The 18226-nt window shown below is 48.4% G+C and overlaps 1 protein-coding gene across 1 annotated transcript in view; it reads right to left on the bottom strand.

Moving 5' to 3' along the window:
• The window catches only part of NEK5 (NIMA related kinase 5), a 78185-nt gene that overhangs the window by 28163 nt on the left and 31796 nt on the right, over window positions 1-18226 (bottom strand). The window contains exons 10-18 of the mRNA XM_055140986.1: window positions 16875-17005; window positions 14974-15137; window positions 14345-14408; window positions 12960-13076; window positions 11216-11302; window positions 9157-9249; window positions 5076-5156; window positions 4784-4852; window positions 2003-2129 (exon numbers count right to left, since the gene is read on the bottom strand). Coding sequence (XP_054996961.1) covers window positions 2003-2129; window positions 4784-4852; window positions 5076-5156; window positions 9157-9249; window positions 11216-11302; window positions 12960-13076; window positions 14345-14408; window positions 14974-15137; window positions 16875-17005 — 933 coding nt within the window. The remainder of the gene's footprint in view (window positions 1-2002; window positions 2130-4783; window positions 4853-5075; window positions 5157-9156; window positions 9250-11215; window positions 11303-12959; window positions 13077-14344; window positions 14409-14973; window positions 15138-16874; window positions 17006-18226) is intronic.

The following is an 18226-nucleotide window of genomic DNA, read 5'->3' as shown; positions in this document are numbered from 1 at the left end:
CACTCCTGAGCACAGAAGCAGGAGTAGCCCGAGCACTGGTGGATATGCCTCACCCCCTAAAAAATCCTTTCTTTGTCTTTGTCTTGATTCTTTAAAAACTTGTGTGAATATCACTAGGGTCTGCCCTTTTCCATCCTCTTCCATCTGTCTCCTGCCCAAGCTGTCTTGGATATCACCAAGGTCTGATGACCAGGCACCTGTGAGGAAGCTGGACTTGACCCAGGCTCTGGTCTCCCACCTGAAGAGCCTTCTCATATCTCAGCTTATTCATGAAGAGGTAAATCCTGCTCCAGGTTTAGATCATCACCTTCTCTCTACCGGCCACCCTCTGTGGGGCGTATATGCCCGGGTGGGCCAGCCTGGGCCAACTGAAGTTTACAATTCCACCCTCCACTCGCTCCACCCAGCCTGGACCCCGACAGTGCCAGCGCGGGCTCTGATCCCTGGCCGTGGCACCTGTGCTCTCCCGCCCAACTGTTCTCTAGCGGGAGACCTGGAAGTCTGACTCTGCCCCATCCCTCCCCTGCGACTGGTCAGCTTCCTCCATCACAAACGGGGCTTCCACAGAGGGAGCAGCCTCCGGGCATGCCAGGCCCAGTGGGAGGGGACCCGCCAGTGCTCCTGCCAGCTCCTCTGCAGACAGTGGTTGGCATGTGGGACTCAGAACATGTGTCTTGAGTTTCCCTTTTGGGGGCTGCGGAGCCACCCATGGCTATGAAAGCAGACTCGGTCGCATTCATCTCTGCCATCCCGACCATTGTGCAGAATCTGACACCTGGGACAATTTCTTTGGCTGCTGAATTAAAGAGGAGAGTTTCCCAGGCGGGAAGGAGGCACAGTGAGTTCTTCCAGAAAGGGGAGGCTGAGGGGAGCCTGCATGTGTGAATGTTCGCCAATCTGTAAGAGAAGATGGGGTTACTCCAGGCAGGGGGATGCCACCATCAGTGGCAGTTGAGGGGACATGGAGCAGGAGACTGGGGGCGCTCATAGGACCTGGCCATGCAGGGTTGAGCGGTGCCTCTGGAGTGGATAGAACCCGAAGGCTCGTCCAACCAGTCGGGGGCCGACAGCACAGCACACCGACTAGGCAACCATCTGGGGACAGAGCGAATGGAAACAGCTGGAGGAGAGCAGCCATGCGGGAGGAGGGCGACCCAGGAAGGGGCAGGGGAAGAAGAAAGCAGCCTCAGAGCACCGACTATGGAGCCTGCTCTTTGCACACCAAGTTTCACTTCCAACCTCACAGGGAGCTTGTCTGCAAGCAAGTGACCTCCTGTGCCTAGGAGGAAACAGAGTCGGAGCATTCAACTCCCCACAAAAGAGCTCATGGTCAGAAACTGGGAGCACAGCCGGGCTTCAGATTCACCCGCACCCGAGCCCTGTTCTCCCTACCAGCCCACACCTGGGAGAGAGGCGAGCCTCCAGCCGGGGAGGGGGAAGAGCAGAGATATCTCAGAACAAAAGCTCCCCGCCCGGGTGAGCAGCAGGAGTGGTCGACCTGAGGCCAGCTCCCCCATAATTAAGGGCCCTAAAGAAGGAGGAGTTCAAGGTCGGACCAGACACATGCTGAGCTGCCCACAGGGCGTGTGCACAGAGCAGTCACAGATCTGCAGGCTGTGGCCATGAGAAGTTGAGGCAAGACTGCACCAAGTGACAGGAGTCAGACATGGGCTGAGGCAACAGCACAGTGGGTAGGGCATTGGCCTTGCGTGCGAATCTGACCCGGCTTCAATCCCCAACATCCTAGGTAGTTCCTGAGCATGGCCAGGAGCAAGCCCTGAGCACAGAGCCAGGAGCAAGCCCTGAGCACCAATGAGTATGACCCAAAAAACAAACAAAAAAAGTAGGCTGGGTGTTAGAGACTCTGGGGGCCTGGCCCATGCCCAGCTTAGGGGGAGCAGAAAAGGTGAGATAACAGTGGCATGGTGGCAGGTAGGAGAGGAGAGCCGAGACTGTCCTGTGAATGTTCCCTTTCCGCCCTCAGCTTCGATGGCCCACACACCGGTGTCTGGACAGCAGGGCTGGGGGGCAGCTGTGTCTGCGTCGTCTTCCTGCTCCTCCACACGCGGGCAGCCCTGAAGCTCCGCGCCATCCCCAAAAGCCAAGGTTGTGTTCAGGATATCCACTGTCTGCAACAAGTTCAGTTTTTCATGAGAAAAAAAAAATCCATACCTTGAAGATAAACGCCACATTAGATAGTTGGGTTTTCGGTAATAACAATGACAAGATATGGGGTAATATCCGCATACGTCTGAGGCTCCCCAACAGGCATTGGACCGACTTTCTGCCGGGATATTGTTACTGTACCCTACCCCACCACAGAACTCTCAAGGCCTCTCATCAACCCCTGTCTTAACTGTACAGTTCTTCTACTTGGGTCTCTAAGACTGTTCTCATACTGGGAAAGCGCCACTCTGAGTTTTCTGTTGTTCTTTATGGCAGGGGAGTTGGGGGTCAGGGTCCCAAGCACTGAGTAGCAGGTTCAGGGATGCTCCCAGCTGGGCCAGGGGGTCCATGCAAGGTTCTGAGGACACAGCGCTGCATGAGCCCACAATGCCAGGGATTACCCATCTGACCAGCACTGCCTGGGGACCCCTGCCGGCAGGAAGAATGGCTGCATCACACTTGGGGAGCCTCATGCAAGACATGTGCCTTACCCCCCCTACCCCCACCTCTCCAGCCCAGTGCCACTCAGTGTCCAGCCTATGAAAGCCCAGGAGAGCAAAGGATGAACGCTCTGGAAGATAACACGGCATATGACTGCATTCTTTTTCTAGAAGAACAACTCCTGAGAAGCAAAAGCATCTTACTTTCAGAATGCTGGCCGCCCCACACCTTGGGGGCTAGACAGAAATGGTTCCCCAGGATCTTGTGACCCTATTGGTGACAAAGAATGCTCTCACACCATTCTCCAGTGCAGAAGCTTTTGAGGACAGAATGCTAGTGAAACTCCAGAAGACAGGTGGGTGCAGAGGATGTTTAGGGTAAAGGAGGTCATCTCTATGCTACTATAACAATGGCTCCACATAGAAATCCACAGTAGGAACAGACAACACCAGAGTGAGCACTCATGGGAACCACGGACTTCAGGGGGGTTCATCAACTGGAACAAAAGTTCCATTCTGTGTGAGACGTTGATGGAGGGACAGGCTATGTATATGGGTAAGGGCAGATATGAGACACCTCTGAACCTTCTGTTCAATCTTGTCATGATACTAGAGTTGCTCCCAGACAAAGTCTGTAGCACTGTAGCACTGTCATCCTGTTGTTCATCGATTTGCTCAAGGGGGCACCAGTAATGTCTTTAAAAATTGTGACATGTTGTTACTGTTTTTGGCATACTGAATACGCCACGGGTAGTTTGCCAGGCTCTGCTGTGAGGGCAGGATATTCTCGGTAGCTTGCCGGGCTCTTCGAGAGGAATGGAGAAATCGAACCCGGATAGGTTATGTGCAAGGCAAATGCCCTACCCGCTGTGCTATCGCTTCAGTCTAGGAAGTAATATACCAATGAAATTAAATGATATAGGAAATCTCATGTAACACTGACATGTAGTAAAACCATGAATTATAAGATAAATATATAGCCTGTATAAAGTAGTTCTTGAAAAACTTGTGTGTGTGGGAAAGACATGGAAGATTAGCATTTTCATGAAAATAAACGATATGAATCTGAACAATATGAACAAAGTCTATTTTACAAGAAAGAACACACTGGGGTGGAGCAACAGCACAGTGGGAAGGGCATGGGCCTGCAGGCAGCTGACCTAGGCTTGAGTCCCTGCATCCTGTACAGTCCCCCAAGAACAACCAGGAGTAATTCCTGAGTGTAGAACCAGGAGTTAGTCTTGAGCATTGTCAGGTGTGACCCCAAAATAAAAAACAAAAGTCCCACACCAGGCCTTCACATAAACCAAAATAAAATCTGAAAAGTATTTTAAAAAACATTTATGCCAATAAAAAACATGAAATAAAATGAGTATCAAATATTACATAGCATATGTAATTATTATTAGAATTTATATATCATATATAAATACTTGATTTTTAGTCACTTAGAGAAAGTAAACAGAAATGCAAAATCAGGACTTTATCTTTGGTAGGAAGTCTGATCAAAAGGTTTTTAGGATGCACTGGGGCTGGACCAATACCACAGCAGGTAGAGTGTTTGCCTTGCATGTGGCCGGCCCGGGTTGGATTCCCAGCATCCCATATGGTTCCCCGAGCACCGCCAGGGGTAATTCCTGAGTGCAGAGCCAGGAGTAACCCCTGAGCATTGTTGGGCGTGACCCAAAAAGAAAAAAAAAAGATGATGCACTTAAGAGACAAAAAATTAGGTTTGTGCTTAATGTGTTAAGCAGTATTGCTGCGTCAATGAGACCCAGAGACATAATTCATAGTTATGAAAGACTTATGCAAACATCAATAATTAACAAAATTTAAATGTATATGACTTCAAGTACCTGTTTAGTTGTTTGGGTTCTTTTTTTGGTGGGGTCTCAGCATTTTAGTTGCTGACATCTTATGTTTTAATTTGGCAATGGTAAAAATTTAATATTATGAGGACACTAGTTCATCTATTAAAAAAATTAAAATTATAAAATAGACCATCTATGGGAATAGTCTCAATCTTAAAAACAGCAGGAGAATAAAGACTTGGTTGAGCACCAGACACTCTATTAGGAACTCTAATGAAAATTTTCCCTAATTCTGTGGGAAAATGTCATAAATTCATGAATATTCATTTTTCATGCTTACTAAGAGAAATATAATTAATGGCATACCTCTGACTCTTGGAGTGTGTTTTCATCCAAAACACAGCTGTCTAGATTAATTTCAAACTTTACCCCTTTCTAGAAGAAAGCAAGAAAAAAATTTAGTTTAGCAATCCAATTAAAACCTAACATAGCAATCCCCTATTTAACATTTCAGAGAGTGAAACCATTAGAATAACTTTTAAAAAATAAGGTGATTTTATAATATAGTAGTGGGAAATTCCAGTAGGCAACCCAAATTGCAAGATGGGAACTCTTAGTTTTTTAATATAAAATAGTAAAAATGTAAAATGCATATTACCTTATCCATATGTTTCTGCTGTAGATTTTTGCTTTCTTTTACATTCTGCATTATAATTTGCTTCAGGTTTCTTTCAATATTCTGAAGGTTTAGAGGAAAATTAAAATCTACCATTTAATGCAGATTGAACAATTATACAACGAAAGCCCCAGATTCATAGCTTAGTATGTCTACGTTATTTGCTTTCTATATTGATCTGATGCCTGACTTGAGAATGAAGGTCTGCCTTTAGAAAGAATAGTTATGGGGCTGCAGAAACAGCTCACAGAGCTGAGTGCACGCTTTGCCTGTGGGATGCCGGAATTAGATTTCCAGGTACAGAAAGACCTCCTGATTACCTCTAGGAGTGCCCCCAAGCAACATGCAGGAATAGGTCCTAGTATTGATGGATGAGGCAAAAAACAATTATTGTTTTTGGCTTTTTTGTGCCACACCCGGCAGTGCTCAGGGGTTACTTCTGGCTCTGCACTCAGGGATCCTGGCAGTGCACAGGGGACTATTTGGGGTATCAGGCATCGAACCTGGGTCATCTGTGTGCAAGACAAGAGCCTTACCCACTGTACTATTTCTCTGACCCTAAAAAAAAAAAAAACTTTTTAAAGGATATTTACTAATTCATTGAGACTGGGCACAGTATCTATTAATAACATGAAATATTAATATATTTAGGATACATTTAACATTCACATCACAATGGATAACATTCCATAATGTGACGATGCTTACTAAGTCCAACACAACCTAATCTCTTTTTTTATTAGTGAATCACATGGGGTACAGTTATATACTTACAAACTTTAATGTTTGTGTTTCAGTCATACAATGATCAAGTACTCCACCAGTCCCATTCTCCACCACCAATGATCCCAGTATCCCTCCTACCCCCCAGTCCCATCCCCCCACCCCCACCCCACCTCTGTGGCAGGGAATTCCCTTTTGTTCTCTCTCTCTTTTTGGGTGTTGTGGTTTGCAATAGAGGCACTGAGTGGCCATTGTGTTTGATCTATAGTCTACATTCGGCACACATCTCCCAACCTGAGTGGGTCCTCCAAAGACTCTTTACGTGGTGGTCCCTTCTCTATCTGAGCTGTCTTTCTCCCAGCACGTGAGACCAGCTTCCAAACCATGGGGCAAACCTCCTGGTCCTTATCTCTACTATTCTTCAGTGTCAGTCACAGTTAATCTTACTTTCTAACAATAGGCTATTTCTATTTAACAGTAGACTATTTCTATTCCAAGTATGAGGTTTATGATCTTAATCCGGAAAACAAGAAAGTGAACAGCTCACAAGAACATAAAGGAAGGAGACAGCTCTGAAAATTGATGAAAATTTTCCAATGGGAGAGGACTGTAAAGTTAGACGACATAAGGGGTAGGGGAGTCTCAGAAGCTAAAAATGCCTGCCTTGAAAGTGTGTGGTAATGAGTCCAATCCCCAGTGTACCCATAAGTGCCAGTCACTAGCAACTCTGCTCTCTGGGCCCTCTGGGCCCTCAATAAGAAGCAAAACCCTCTGGCGCAGTCAGGTATACAGACGCACTGCAGCTACAGTGCCATCTCCAGCCAGCAAACACCATGACTAAAAAGGTTCTGTGAGCACTGTGGCTGGGACTGTAGCTCTGGCAGGCTCTGTGTCAGCAGCACAAAGGCCCCTGTGAGTACTGGAATAGGAATATGTACGAGCACTACAAGAGGCCAAGGGTACAAGCACTGCAACCAGATGTACAGCCCTAACAATGACCATGACCATGTTTAACCAGGTCACCACAGAGGGAAGGGAAGGGGAAGACCAAGTCTGAAGGACAGGAAGGTAGTTCACATGCAGACGTGCTCTGCATGCTGGAGCCCCAGGCTCAGTCCTCGGCACCACATGATCCCCTGAGCACTGAGCCAGGAGTAGCTCCTGAGCACCAAGTGAGTGTGGCCCAAAAACAAACAAAATAACACTTAAAAATAAAGCACTGATTAAAGAGAGATTAAATAGCAATAAAATCAAATAAACAGTGGTAAGATGCAGTTCAAATGCTGAGAGTTTTCAGAGTTTAGTACTCCCTCAGCAAATGGGGATTCATTAGTGCTCTGGATTTTATTCCCATCTTTATGCAAAACTCTCCAGAATGCATCTCCAGGGCTGGGGAAGTGGCTCCGTGGTCTGGGGTGCATGCTGTGCATGTGGGAGCCCCAAGTTTAGTACCTAGTGTCTCCTGAACCCCTCCAAGCATGGGTGGCTATGATCCCAAGAAGGGACAAAAGTGCCTCTTCAGGGGCTGGGGACAGCTCAGTGGCAGAGCAGCGGCCTCACAGTCAGTTCGGGCCCAGCACTGCCCCGCAGCGCTGCTGCTTGGTGTCCCCAGGCCCACCATGGGCGCGTGGTCTCAGGGTGGGAACAACAGCACCAACACCATGCAGGCCCGGCCACCGCAACAGCAAAAGGGAAGGGGGGGGGCTGGAAATGCGCATCTTCAAGCTTCATGGTTCTCCCCTCCGAGCTTCAGACTCGGCAGACTGAACTGCCTTCGAGCCCAGGTTCCCCTCATCACACAATTCCTACCGGGCAGCCCCCACACGCCAGACACCATCCTACATGGCATGCCACGCTGCAGAGAAAGGTCCCGGGCAGCAAGGACTCACGTGTACCAGGCAGACAGGTCCCAGGTTGCAGAGAAGTATGGAAACAGAACACGGAAGAGTAGAGCACTCAGCTGAGGGTGCATGGTGCGGCGGGCGCGCACACAGGGCCAGGCCGGGCATGGAGGGCACAGCAGAGCTAAGAGCAGGGCTGCAGCTCACAGGCCTTCTCGGACCCCCTTACTGCTCGCCATGACACGAGGAACCTCCCCATTCTTCATCAAGGGCTCCAGGTGGCCACAGAAATGACTCAGAGGGCTGAGGCTCGGCCTTGGCAGGTGGCAGGCTGGTTCCACCCCTGGCAGTGTGCAGTCCCCGGAGTTCCAAGCCAGGAGAAGCCCCCCAGAATGGCTTGATGGGACCCAGAAACCGAGAAAAGGGCACCATACCTCCTCTCAAGACAACCTGCATCTCCTTGAGAGGTAAAGAGAGAGAGAGAGGATTAAGATCCCCACTTCCCCAACGGACAGTCTGCCAACTTGGTATGAGGCGGTAGTCTGCTTTGGTGGGGGCGGGGGGAAATGTTGTCTGGAGTGCACAGAAACGCTTCCATATAAGTTACAGTAATGACACTTGCCACCCCCAAAACAGTCTACTAAATCACAGCCTATAGGAGCACCTGACTTTCAGGTATCAGGAAAACCTGTCCAGATCTAGATAGAAGAGACATAGATATACTGGTTTCATACAAATTCTAAAGCTCTCTGTCCATCCTTTCACACCAGGGCACTAGTACTTCTCCCTCAGAATCAGTCACTACCCTCAGATCTCTCGTCACCTCTGTGCACATGCTGGGAACCATCGTTAGCTCTGCCCTGCACCCCAGGGAATGGTCTTCCCCCCCGCCGTATTATGAACTCTGCAACAGGACTGCGCCTGTGTACATTTGGCCAAAGAGGGGGTGAGTGTCACTTGCACTGCACATGGCTGCCCCAGGTTTGCTTCCTGGCACCTACATACAGTCCCCTGAGCACCACCAGGATAAATCCCTGAGTTCAGAGCCAGGAGTTAGCTTGAGCATGACCAGGTATGGGGGGGGAGAGGGAGGGAGAAAGAAAGAGAGAAAGAGAGAGAGAGAGAGAGAGAGAGAGAGAGAGAGAGAGAGAGAGAGAGAGAGAGAGAGAGAGAGAGAGAGAGAGAGAAGGAAAATCTGAAACTCTCTTCAAGACCAACTTGTTCATTGGTCTGCCCAGTTCCCTTTTCCCACCAACGGTGTCACCATGAAACGGAAGAGAAGTGAGGCCCGAGTTCCTACCCCCCGTGTCTGAGGCCCTGGCTAGGACAAGAACTTCCCAGGTCCGAAAGCAGTTCTTGACCAGCCTCTGGACACACAGCGCCCAGGTGAGGCCCAGACCGCAGGGCCGAAGCCTGGGCATCTGAGCTCGTTTAGGCCCCCAGGAGTCTGCGCGCAGTGGGGGCTGAGGGCCACGGAGCCAGGGTGGGGTCAGTGTCACCTGTGCGGGGCCTTCTTCCTTGCCGGCCTCTGGGCTGACGGGCGGGTTTCCCTTCTTCACCAAATAGGTTCTGTGAGTTACTCTTGAGTCCTCCTTGAACACGAAACACACAGTCAGCAAACTTGGCTTCAGCGGGGAGGGCTGTTCTCGAACCCCCGCCAGGGCTGAGTGGGATCTAGGGAGGAAACGTGCTGGGACAACAGCTCTGAGTCTGTGGTCCTTCCTCCTTGAGGGCTGGGTGTGCCCCTCCCGATTCTTCCAGAGCCGCCGGCAGGGCGTGTCCTGGTCCTCCTGCCACAGCCCTGCTGAGGAATAAGACTCGGGACACAGGCTCCTCCCGTCTCCCAGAGGGAGCCTCGCGCTGCCGCTCCCAGAACACGCCGCCTTAGGTCTAGAACTGTGTCTGCTTCCTCCTGGGCCCCTCCAGCTCGCTGCTCTCCCGCTTTCCTTCTCAGACCCTGGTTCTCCCACAAAGCCCCTCCTCCCTGGGCTTAAGGCACTTGCCCCACACATGACCCTGTGGCTGCAACCCTTGTTCAATCCCCGACCCTGTGTATTGTGCCCCAAGTCCCGCCAGGCGTCACCCCTGAGACCAGATCCGAATGTGTCCAAAACCCAAAACACAACAAACACCTCCTCCCGGGTCAGAGCGACAGGTCAAGGGCTGAATCTGATGCTTTATATGTGGGAGCCCTAGGGCTGACCCTTGGCACCCCAGAGTCCCCCAAATACTACCCAGTGAACCGCAACCACCTACGACTGAATAAGGGTCTTCTTTCTCCTCCTCCTAACATTCTTCCCTCACCCTCCCAGCGTAGCCTCAGACTCCTACCACGGCTGCACACAAGTGTGCCTTATTTTTTCAATTCTTAGAAACTTATTTACTTAGAAATAATAGAGCTTTTATAATCAGATATTTATTTAGTCTGCCTTGCAATAGCTAAGTGAATTGGGGTAGCCACTTAACTGCTTTGTTGTGGGTCGTAAAGGAGATAAAGTACATGAAATCTCTTTAGACCCTGACAAACCCCATTGAATTTTATGCTCATTTCTCCTATATTAATTCATCTAGATATTCCTCTACATGCGCTTAAAAGTGGTAAGTGCAGAAAGAGAGAAAGATTAGTTTTAGAGTCTGAGTAGTTCTGGTCAATGAGTATACACGTAGCACAGGGTGGGTGGTCAGCTGTGTGCTGGGCTGGCTGGTCTCAGTGTCCACAGGCCTCTCATAAGGTTATACTTCCTAGGCCACTGAGTGGGCTTCTAGAGTTTAAATATATGTATGTTGAGGCAGAGAGTTAGTTCAATGGGCTAAAGCACACATTTTGCATGTAGGAAGCCCAGTTGTAATACATGGTACCACATGGTCCCTTGAGCATCATTCAGTGTATTCCCAGCCATCCTCCCAAAAGAAATGAAATATCTGTGTTTTTCATACAACCTGGTCTCCAAATCCAGGCTAGTTAATTCATACACAGACTTTAGCATTTTGTCCTCATATATGAGGTGATTCCAGTGCAATAACATTCAATACATGCTAGTCTTTCCTTGTACCCTATGGGCACACACTTGCTTTCTGCATCAAATTGAGTTCTAGAGTGAAGCAGCTGTTCTGTCAATACTTATTACTGATCCAAGGAGAAGAGTCCTGTTCCTACACATGCATGTTTAACAATAACTATTGCTAATGAGGAATCTCAGACAACTTCATTGTCTTGAGCCATCTTAAGTAAACCACAATAATCTCCTTTGAGATCTGATGGTTTTCTACTAAAAAAAAATGTTTGTGTGATAAAATTTTGTCTTTCTAGGAGGAGATCATTACTTTTATTTTTATTTCCAAGCGGTGGTTAGGAAGTCTGAGAACCCTTCCCAGATATTCTCGGTCAATCAGGAATACACTTTTCCCCTGATCAAACCAGAGTTGGTCTAATGTAAGCAAGTGCCTTAATCCCTGTACTATTTCTCTGGCTTCGAGCTCATTACTTTTACTAGCTGCTTGTTAGTCAGCACTAAATCAACAGAACAGTGTTTCCTTTAGGTGAATGAATTCATTTACCTCCAGTCCACTGCCCATCCTCTTTCTAATTTCCCTCATGTCACTGTGGTACTGTTGGCGGATTTCTTCTAATTGCTTCCAATATTCCTGAAAAAGAATCCCAATCCAATTTTTTTAATGACTGTGAATAACTTAACCAAAATGTTTTAATTACTGTGTGCTACTTAAGGCAACTTAAAATCTCTCTACAGTTTATGATCTTAAAAACATGTAATTATACCGGAAGAATTAGGAAAGCTATTACTCCTGACGATGATAATCGGCCTCATGTTTTGCTTGTGATACTCCTCCCCCATGAATGTCATAGTAGCTCACAGGGAATCTCACTTATATGTAAAACCCACATTTTATGCATACTAATGACATACCATGACTTTATGTTTCTGCTTTAATCAATAATCCAGTTATGGGTTAAATTTTAAAGATATAATGGAGCCTTCATTCCCCAGAACTCAAGAACAGAAACATATTCAAACGCTGTCATTTCTGATGAAATGGGTTGAGGTCAGGTCACACTGGGCACCAGATTCAGATGGCTAGAGTGCACATGCTTCTCAGGCCGAAGCCTGGGGTGGGAAACCACACAGTGCAAGGGATCTAGGGTCCGGGGATCACCCCGAGCACCAAGTCAGAAGTAGCCCCAAGAACCACCAGCTGTAACCCAAAGACAAAAAGAAATAAAAAGGCCCCACTGGAATTCAATACAACTGGTTTTCTTTAAGAAGATGGACATGCAGGGGAGATCCGTGGCCAGGCTAATGCCACTGGACGGGAAAGGGGTGCAGCAGAAAGAGTGGCCAGCCGAGAAATGGGCATGCAACAAACCCCTAGGTTCCAGGGAGAGGCAAAGGAGTATTCCTCCCCCTGCCTGTTTCAAAGGGATCCTGACCCTGCTGCTCCTGGGTCTGGGACTTCAGCTTCCAGGACTGTGAAGCAACACACCTCTGGGGTTTATTTTTTCCACTGATTGAGATTCTGTGGTTTACAATACTACTCATACTGGTTTCTCATGCACCGGATTCCAACATCTCGCCCCTCACCAGTGCACCCATCTCCCTCCCAAAAGGAGCCAATGATCCTCCCTTCTGAATTCAGTCAGAAAGATAGAGAAGTCTGTTGTTTTAAGCCACTATTCGTGGTGCTCTGGAATGCAGCCCTAGAAAATGCATAAAAATGTCTCAAATCGTAACAATGGATGCTTTGCTGACCTCTGTCAAGGCCCTGCTATGTGTTCTCGAGAAGTGAGATGCCTGTATCTGTGTCCCTTAAGAAGTCTAGTGACATTATCATTCAGATTTAAAGATAAAGGAATGATACAGAGTGTCACGAATAGGCAATTCATAGCCTTGATGCCAGATTTGCCAGAAGGGTTAAAAAGGCTCTTTTAAAGGACAGGAGAGGAGAAACTGCCCACCTTGTGGTATTGAGTGTGACTTTCACTAATGGCACATATGGTTATCCTCTACTATATCAAGAAAAGTTAAAAATATATCTCAATTAACCATGACAATTGACTTTTACTGATTTATTTTCTAATAATTCTATTTGGTAATCTTTAAGGTTTCTGGACCACATAATATGAAATAAATTTGCTATATTTTTGCCAGTGGGGTGGGAACCAGAATGGTGCTCCATATGAGTATGTCCAAAAGTAGTACTACAGTTGACTCTGCAGAAATCAAACATCACACCCCATCACACACAAAGGACAATGAGGAAGCCACAGGGCCCGACCGTTTCCCACCTGTTCCTTCACTTCCTTTGTCCTGGGCTGCGGCTCCTGGGCCCGAGGCTCTTCTCCAGCACCTCTGGGCTCTGGTCCCCAGCGGTGTCTGCACTCAGCAGAAGATGGACGAAGACCCTGTTAATTGAACAAAATCATTGGCCACACATGTTCACATTTTGGCAATATCTGGTTTGACCTTGTCCTTTAAAGAAAGAAGCACATCACCGTGAAACTTGGGATTTCTAAAAGCTGTTACAAAAAGTACGGACTGTTGGGGCTGAAAAGATAGTACGGCAGCTGTGGCATTCACCTTGCATGCAGCTGATCTGGGTTTGATCCCGGCATCCCATATGATCCCTCGAGCACTGCCAGGAGTAATTCCATGAGTAAAACCATGAGTGCTGTTTGTCCTAAGCAAACAATATCCACTACCAGATAAGATCTTCCTCATTCTTTGAACTGGTAAATTATAATTGCAAAACTAAAAATTCTGGAAGAGTTTAGCAGCCTAGGATGAGGAGAGGGACTAGAATTAAAGCTTTGGAGCTGCTCAGACTAGAGGCTAAAGAGTGTAGACATTTAGACACAAATCCAGATTCCCCAGGCCCCAAACCTGGACTCGGCTGAAGGACAAACCATAACTTTCATTTCAAACTAAGCGCAACAGCCAACTCTTAAAATGTGGAGAATTCCGATGAAATGGAATCAAAGAACTGTAGCTCATGAGGGGGCAGGACTCTGAAGCTTTCCTGTTCACTGTCAAAAAGAAAACAGAGGTTCAGAGATGGTACAGGACCTGCCTAAGGCCACATAGCGCTACAGCCTAGGAAGAAACGAGGCTTCCCTGGACTGCCTCAAGCCTATTTCTAGGATGTTTTTGTTTTGGTTTGGTTTGTTTCGGGGCTACACCTGGTGATGGTGCTCAGGGTTTACTCCTGGCGCACTCAGGAATCACTCCTGGCGGAGCTCGGGGACCACACTGGATGCCAGAGATTGAACCCAGATCGAACATGGTCAAGGCGAATACCCTACCCTCTGTGCTCCGCCCTGAGAATCTCTCTGTTAGATTCCAGATTAGGAACCCGGGGCCAGGAGACAGCTCAGCAGTCAGCTGTGAACCCAGGTTTGACCACCCGGCACCAGATGGCCCCTCAAGCACCACCATGCCACCCAGAGATCCAGCGGCTTAGCACTGCCCACCCGCACACTGAGCGGTCCAGCAGTGGGTGAGGATCACTGGGGGTGCCGCCGGTCACCCTGGGCTTTGCTTGGAAGGTCCCCAGAGCACTAAAATCAGGTGCCGCTGTGCACATGCGCGTTTTGGTGCGCAGATTCAACAAGAGCGAGGGGCGAGGGGCAGCTGGACAGTTCCCGCGGCCTCAGACCCCTGGCCAACCACTCACCAGCTGCTTTTCGGCTTCCAGCTTGTACTGCTGCGCTTCACGTCTCCTCTGCAGGTACGCGGCGCTGAGGGGAGTTGAGGCTCCGAGTGAGCTGGACTGTGAGCCTGGCCCGCCGCGCCCCGCACAGGGGTGTGCACAGAGGCGTGCACAGGTGCGTGCACAGGCGCACTGAGCCGGGTGCAGCCTGGGGGCTCGGGGACCCCGCAGGGCAGGGCTGCGGGATCCCACCCAGCTCCTTCTGCCCGCAGGCCTCCACCGCGAGTCGCGCTCGCCAGGAGAGCCACAGCTCCCCGTTGGCTCGAGGTGCGAGGAGTAGTTGGTCCGAAGGACAGAATGCCTGTGTGCAAGGCCCGCGGCACAGCACACGGGGCAGTGCACCTGCTGTCCAGGTAAGTCTCCCTGGCACAGCCATCACCAGGGACCCCTGGCCTCTGGGCACTTCCGGGGAGCCGCGGCCCCTCCAAGAAAAGGGCAAACGAAGTATGAAGGAAGAATGAACATGAGGTTGGGTACTACAACGGAGTCTTCCTGGATTATTCGCTTCAGGATGACTGGAAGGATTTCAGAATAGATATGAATACAGGAAGGTGTTTTCAGAGGACCGGGCCTCAGTCAGATTGTGGCCTTACCACGGCTCTGGGGACGCATGGGGACCCTCCCCTGCAGCATCTCTGAGGGGCGCCTGGGAACAGCCCTGGGGCGCGCGGGCTCTCCTCAGCATCTCCAGCTGAGCATAGTAGCAGGCGTAGCGTCGGTCCACGGCAGCCAGTCGGGGCCTCTCCACCACCTTTATCTGAGGGATGGGGGAGAAGTTCTTTAAAATATGGATAACAAAGTTGATTTGCATTTTGGGGTCCCCCGGGGGATTGCCCCAGCCACTCGCTCACGCTCACGTGACAAGCCTAGATCAGGGTAAGCTTTCTGACAAGGCCTCATAGTCATTTTGGTTTTTTGGGCCCCGCCTTGTGGTGCTCAGGGCTTAGTCCTGGCTTTGCCCTCAGGGACACTCCTGGCAGGACTTGGACGGTATGAGGTCCGGGGATTAAATCCCAGATGGTGCGGGCACCGCTGGTGCCTGCCCACTGCACTGTTGGGTCATACAAGCAATCTAACTAATCACCAGTGCATTTTACAACATGTCTTTATATCAAATAAATACTTCCAACTAGTCTGCTTTTTCAAAAAAAAAAAAGTTACAAAGCTTTTCTTTCTTTTCTTTTTTTTTTTTTTATAGAATCACTGTGAGATACTGTCACAAGGTTGCTCATGATTGGGTTTCAGGCATATGTTCCAACACCCATCCCTTCACCAATGTACATTCCCACCACCAATGTCCCCAGTTTTCCTCCCGTCACCTTCCCCACCTTGCCCCAGCCTGCCTCTATGCAGACACTTTTCTTCTTTCTCTGTCTCTGTCTCTGTCTCTGTCTCTGTATCTCCCCATCCCCCTTTCTGGGTAATACAGGTACTGAGGAATGATCATGTGTATCCCTGTATCTTCTACCACCACTCAGTTCTTGTCCAGAGTGATCCTTCCCAACTATCACTGTCATACTGGTCCCTTCTCTATCCTAACTGCCCTCCCCTCGCCATTCCCCCGGGGGCAAGCTTCCGTCCTTGTGGCAATCCTTCTGGCCCTTGTTTTTACTGTTTGTGGGTACTAGTCTCTTGTTAACTCATCTCACAGATGAGTCCAATCATTCTATGTCTGTCTCTCTCCTTCTGACTCATTTCCTCTATTTTAAAGAAACCATGCAACTTCTCTAAAAATATAATTCTTAGAGAGCCAAAAAGATAGACTAGTGGGTAAGGCTCCATGTCTTGCATGTGGCCGACCTGGGTTTGATCCCTAGTACCACATATAGTAATCGGGTGATGCCTGCGCCTACAGCCAAGAGTAAGCCCTGAGTACCACCAAGTCTGCTGGCTGAGAAAAGCAAAAACCAAACTAAAATGCAATTATAAATTTTAAAATGGCTAAAGAACTGGAGCACATGCTTTGCACGCAAGAGGCCATGGTATGAATAACTGAATAACTGAAACAGAAAGAATCTCTGGGGGGGGGGATAATCAATGGTTATGTAATAGAATTATCCCAATTACATATACCATGTCAGAATTAAAAGTGTAAATTGCATCTTTTCTGCCACTAGCTGAAAACAGAAATAGTACATGGGCAGCAGGGAGCTTGCCTTGCATGTGCCCAATCTAGTATCCTTTATGGCACCCCCTACCCCAAGCACCACTGGAGTAATCCTTGAGCACAAAATAGGAGCAAGCCCTGAGGATTGGCCTCCAAACCAAGGTAGATAAATAGGTAGGTAGACAAATATAAAATTAGCTGCTGTTCAATAAAGGTTCATGTTAATGAATGCTCATATGAAATAGTACTACAAACTTAAAAAAAAAAGAAGAGAAAACCCCTCGTAGACTTCAAAATCACAAGTCTCTCCCCATGAACATGTGTGCATAGGTCTGTATATATTTGTCACTGACTTAAAACCCAAAGGAAGGACTTAGTTCCACTTACAGGCAGGGGCTTCTCGGGTGCAGCTGGGGGTCCCCATCGGCCTCTGGGTAACACAGCCTTCCCAGTGGGCACTGACACCCTTGCTCTCGGCAAGCACAGTCCCTGGAATCTTACTTTCTGTATCTTAGGATCTAAATCAACCAAAAGAAAGCAACTTCAATTTGTATTATATCCAAAGCCTTAGTACTGATGCTTGCAAAAGTATAAACATTTGAGGTTTCACACTACAGTACATTTACTTTAGCCAGTGACTTATATTTCTTTTTTCTCTTTCTCTTTTTTTTTTATTAAATCACCATGTGGAAAGTTACAAAGTTCTCAGGTTTATGTCTCAGTTATACAATATTCAAACACCCATCCCTTCACCAGTGCCCATATTCCACCACCAAAAACCCCAGTATACCCCCTGCCCCCACCCCCTACCCCCTACTGTATAACTAATGAATTTCACTTCATTTTCTCTTTACCTTGATTACATTCCATAATTCAACACAAAACTCACTATAGTTGTTGGAGTTTCCACCCAAGAGAGACAGACCTACTACCAAGGAAGCATTTGATAATTAGTTTTCCATTGCTGGAAATGAAGAGATATGTAGCCCCACTGCTACAAGTACATAACTCTCTTTTTTTTTCTTTTTCCTTTTCCTTTTTTTTTTCCCCCTCATCCCCCTTCCCGCACCTCATAGTATAGTGTACGCCACGCCGCGTCGGCCAGCGTGGGGCTTTTGCTTAGTTCACAGTCCAGAGAGGTGGCTGCTACATTAATAACCTTCAATATTTCAACAAAAACTTACTGTTATTATTTGGAGTTTCCCCCCCAAGTCAGACCTGTTCAAAAGGAACCGTTGCACATTGCTGACAATTATAAATGTTAAGTCACGCGGACGCTGCTGCGTCTGCGTGGTTTTGGATTTCTGTATAAAGTCCAGGGAAAATTCTGCCAGAAATTGCATAGCCCAGCTCACAGTCCCAGTGCATTGCTGTAAGAAGTCTCTGGAATCAAAGTGTTTAGGCACAGAGGGTCCGCTTCACGCTCAGCGGCTCCGGATTTATCTGGGCCAAGGGCGTGCCGGTTACGCCCCCTTCCCATGAGTTCCTGGGAGCCCCAAAAGCAAAAACCGAATACCTCTGGGTTTGGAGTCTCAGAAGATGGCGCCTGCCACGTGGGTGCTGCCAGGCCGCTGCTTTCCATGCAGGAAGACAGGGTGGGGAGGAAAAAAATCCACCCCCTGGCAGCACAGAGTTGTAGCCCAGTTCGCAGTCCCAGTGCATTGCTATTAGATGCTATGCTGGATGCCTGAATGTGTTAGATCTCTGGAATCAAAGTGTTTAGGCGCAGAGGGTCCTTT

The sequence above is a fragment of the Sorex araneus genome, chromosome 1 (assembly GCF_027595985.1).
Source record: "Sorex araneus isolate mSorAra2 chromosome 1, mSorAra2.pri, whole genome shotgun sequence".
Classification (NCBI taxonomy): Eukaryota; Metazoa; Chordata; class Mammalia; order Eulipotyphla; family Soricidae; genus Sorex; species Sorex araneus.
The sequence above is the reverse complement of the archived record's forward strand: the minus strand, read 5'-3'. Positions and strand labels throughout refer to the sequence as shown.